At 42.3% G+C, this 3358-nt stretch overlaps 1 protein-coding gene across 1 annotated transcript; it reads left to right on the top strand.

Annotated features, from left to right (window-relative positions):
- The first annotated feature begins 296 nt into the window (after nt 1-296).
- LOC18447751 (MATE efflux family protein) lies at nt 297-2602 on the top strand. Its single transcript, XM_011630110.3, has 2 exons — nt 297-640; nt 1034-2602. The coding sequence occupies exons 1-2, from the start codon at nt 452-454 to the stop codon at nt 2417-2419; spliced, it is 1575 nt and encodes a 524-aa protein (XP_011628412.2). The 5' UTR covers nt 297-451; the 3' UTR covers nt 2420-2602.
- The last annotated feature ends 756 nt before the right edge of the window (nt 2603-3358 follow it).

The raw sequence follows: 3358 nt of genomic DNA, 5'->3' as shown, positions 1-3358 counted from the left end.
GCATATATCAAACCAGAAAAGCCATCTCTCTCTGCAATTTTCTCTCACTAAAAAACCCATTAATTGCCTCCCTCTCTCTTTCTCTCTCTCTCTCTCTGCAATTTTCTCTCACTAGAAAACCATATATATCCCATCTCTCTGTTGGACACAGTATATATATTGCTTCTCTCCCTTTCTCTCTCCTCTTTCTCTCTCTACAAAACCCCACCTTGTATCTCTCTCTCTAGAACTAGGACGTGCCTTAAATCTCTCTCTAGGTGGGGGACCCACAGAGGATCAATTTAAGTAGGGGGAGAGAGTCCTACACACACAAATCCTTCTGCTCTGTTCAAGAGACATATCTCTCTTTTCTCCATTCTTTCTGTCTCCTCCCCCAACGTTGGCTTTGGTGTTTTCTCTCTCTAAGGTGCTTTCTCTCTCTAAACAACAAACCAACCAACCAACCAGGACCATGTGTAGGGTATCCCCCACAGAGAAAGAGGACCTTCTCTCTCCATGCAAGCTCATTAAAAATGAGAATGAAACTGAGATTCTCATCCCTTTTATCCCACAAAAGAAGGGATCACATGAGGGGAGCATAAAGCACAAGGAGGAGGACAAGGCTTTTGCTCAGCTCCATGGCTGGCCAACTCCTAAGCAGGTGACCTCTCCATGAACATATGCCACTGATTGTAACTATGCAAATCAGTCAAATTTTCATGGGAACCCAACATCAAAATCTCTCTCTCTCTCTCTCTACATATACCATTGGCTGTAATTACATAAATCAGTAAAATTTTCTCTCTCTCTCTACATATACCATTGGTTGTAACTAAGTAAATCAGTAAAATCTCTTTCTGTCAATACCTGGGAACCAAATCCCATAAAAGTTTATGTGGAGGAAATGTAAGACTGAACCCACACAAAGCTCATCTCTCTCTCTCTCTCTAGGGAGGACACGAGCTATGAACACAACCTGAAACACAAGACCCAAGTGACCAACACTGAAAAAACCTTCTTGCATGACTAACTTTCTCTCTCTATTTTCTCTCAGGCTTTGGAGGAGCTAAGACAAATGGGGAAGATATCAGGCCCGATGGTGCTCACAGGCCTCATCCTCTACTCCAAAACCATGATCTCCATGCTCTTTCTCGGCCACCTTGGCGAGCTCGCTCTAGCCGGAGGCGCACTAGCCATTGGCTATGCAAACATAACAGGATACTCTGTTCTCTCAGGCCTAGCAATGGGGATGGAGCCCATTTGTGGCCAGGCCTTTGGAGCAAAGAGACCCCACCTCCTCTCTCTCACTCTACAACGCACCATTCTCTTACTACTCTCTGCATCACTCCCAATCTCTCTCCTCTGGTTGAGCATGCACACCTTTCTCTCTCTAACCGGCCAAGACCCGGACATAACCTCCACAGCTCAAACCTACATTCTCTTCTCGCTCCCCGACCTTCTCTCTCTCGCCGTCCTGCACCCGCTCCGCGTCTACCTCCGAACGCAGAGCATAACCATGCCTCTGACCTACTGCTCCTTGTCCGCCATTCTCCTCCACATCCCCATCAACTATCTGCTCATCAATGTCATGGGCCTAGGTGTGAGGGGTGTGGCATTGGCCTCCTGTTGCACCAATTTGAACATCTTGTTCTCTCTCTCTCTCTATCTCTACACCTCTGGTCTCCACAAGGAGGCATTTGGCTCTCTCTCTCTAGAATGTTTTAGAGAGTGGGGGAGCCTCCTCAGCCTTGCAATCCCAAGCTGTGTATCCACCTGTTTGGAGTGGTGGTGGTATGAGATAATGATAATTTTGTGTGGGCTTCTCTCAAACCCAAGTGCAACTGTTGCATCAATGGGGATTCTCATGCAAACAACCTCCCTCCTCTATATTTTCCCCTCCTCTCTGAGCTTTGGGGTCTCAACTAGGGTTAGCAATGAGCTGGGTGCAAATAGGCCCCAAAAGGCCAAACACTCAACAATTGTGGCTATTTTTTGTGGATTTTTGCTTGGGTTTTTTGCCTTGGGTTTCTCTCTAACTGTGAAGAACAAATGGGCCAGGCTTTTTTCAAGTGATGAGGAGATTTGGATACTAACTTCTAGGGTTTTGCCCATAATTGGGCTTTGTGAGCTTGGGAATTGCCCCCAAACAATTGGGTGTGGGGTTTTGAGGGGGACAGCTAGGCCCAAGGTTGGGGCCAATGTGAATTTGGGGTCATTTTATTTTGTGGGCATGCCCGTGGCTGTTGGGCTTGGTTTTTTTAGTGGGCTTGGGTTTGGTGGGCTTTGGATGGGCCTGGCAGCTGCTCAGGCCTCTTGTGTGGGCCTGATGATGGTGGTCATAAGGAGGACTGATTGGGGTTTGATGGCTGAGAGGGCAATGGTCTTGACTGGTTGTCATCAAAATCAGGACAGAGAGAAGGTCGACAGTGTGGAGGTGTGAGAGGGTTTTGTAATTATATATATATATATATATATATATATATATATATATATATATTTTTTTTTTTTTTTTTTTTGTTTGTTACACTTATTAACAAAGATGAGATTATTCAGATTTCCATGCCTCTCTCTCTCTAATTATGTATTGGAATTTGTAGAGATTTTGTGTGCCTCTCTTTCTTTCTCTCCTGTCTTTATGTCCAAAGCTGATATTGTTGCTCTCTAAAATGCTTCTTTCTCTCTCATGAAGTTTCTATCGGGCCGAGGCTTTATGAATGCAGCATAAAGTTTCTCCTCAAATCCTCTGGAAAGCACTTTCGACAAAGAAATCTTCATGATGGATATAAATTAATTCTTAACGGAAATAATAAAATTTGAAACTCAAAAAAGTGGAATAGATTTTACAGATATATGAACATTTAATTTTAGGGTGAAATATACGCTAGATAATTTCTTACAATATACATGACATCTAGGGTTTAAAATCTTAATTTTTTTTCACAACTAATATGTTTAAGTCAAGATAATCGTATGTAAAAGTTTTCCAATGTTTGAATTGTAAATTTTAATGAATTATAAAATAAGACTTTACTTATTTTGATAGAGCTGCCATCTTATCAAGCCATTTTTCCTCTTTAAACATGAAATTGAGATTTTTTATGCCTCTCTCTCTTACCAATATGATATTCTTGAATTTATAATGTCTCTCTCTCTTTTGTGTTGTAGTTGCTTCACTCTACCTTTTGTTATATGCAATTTTGTATACGTGGATTCTCCAAAATTCACTCCTCCCCACCTTCTCACTCTCCCTCACATTAAATCCTTTTTTTTGCTTTTAAATGTGTGAATATATGAAGATAAGATTAAATGGTACGAGGAAGGAGGTACAATTAGTGTTTGGAGACGTTGTGTGATGTGGCCAACTTCTAGACGTTCTCTA

Source organism: Amborella trichopoda, chromosome 9, assembly GCF_054954075.1.
Source record: "Amborella trichopoda isolate Santa Cruz 75 chromosome 9, AtrichopodaSantaCruz75HAP2 v2.0, whole genome shotgun sequence".
NCBI classification, from domain to species: domain Eukaryota; kingdom Viridiplantae; phylum Streptophyta; class Magnoliopsida; order Amborellales; family Amborellaceae; genus Amborella; species Amborella trichopoda.
This window is presented reverse-complemented; position numbering and strand designations above follow the sequence as displayed.

Coding starts and splice junctions, on each gene's coding strand:
- LOC18447751 (XM_011630110.3), top strand. CDS start 452: ATGTGTAGGGTATCCCCCACAGAGAAAGAGGACCTTCTCTCTCCATGC. Junction 641..1,033: donor GCTGGCCAACTCCTAAGCAG/GTGACCTCTCCA, acceptor ATTTTCTCTCAG/GCTTTGGAGGAGCTAAGACA.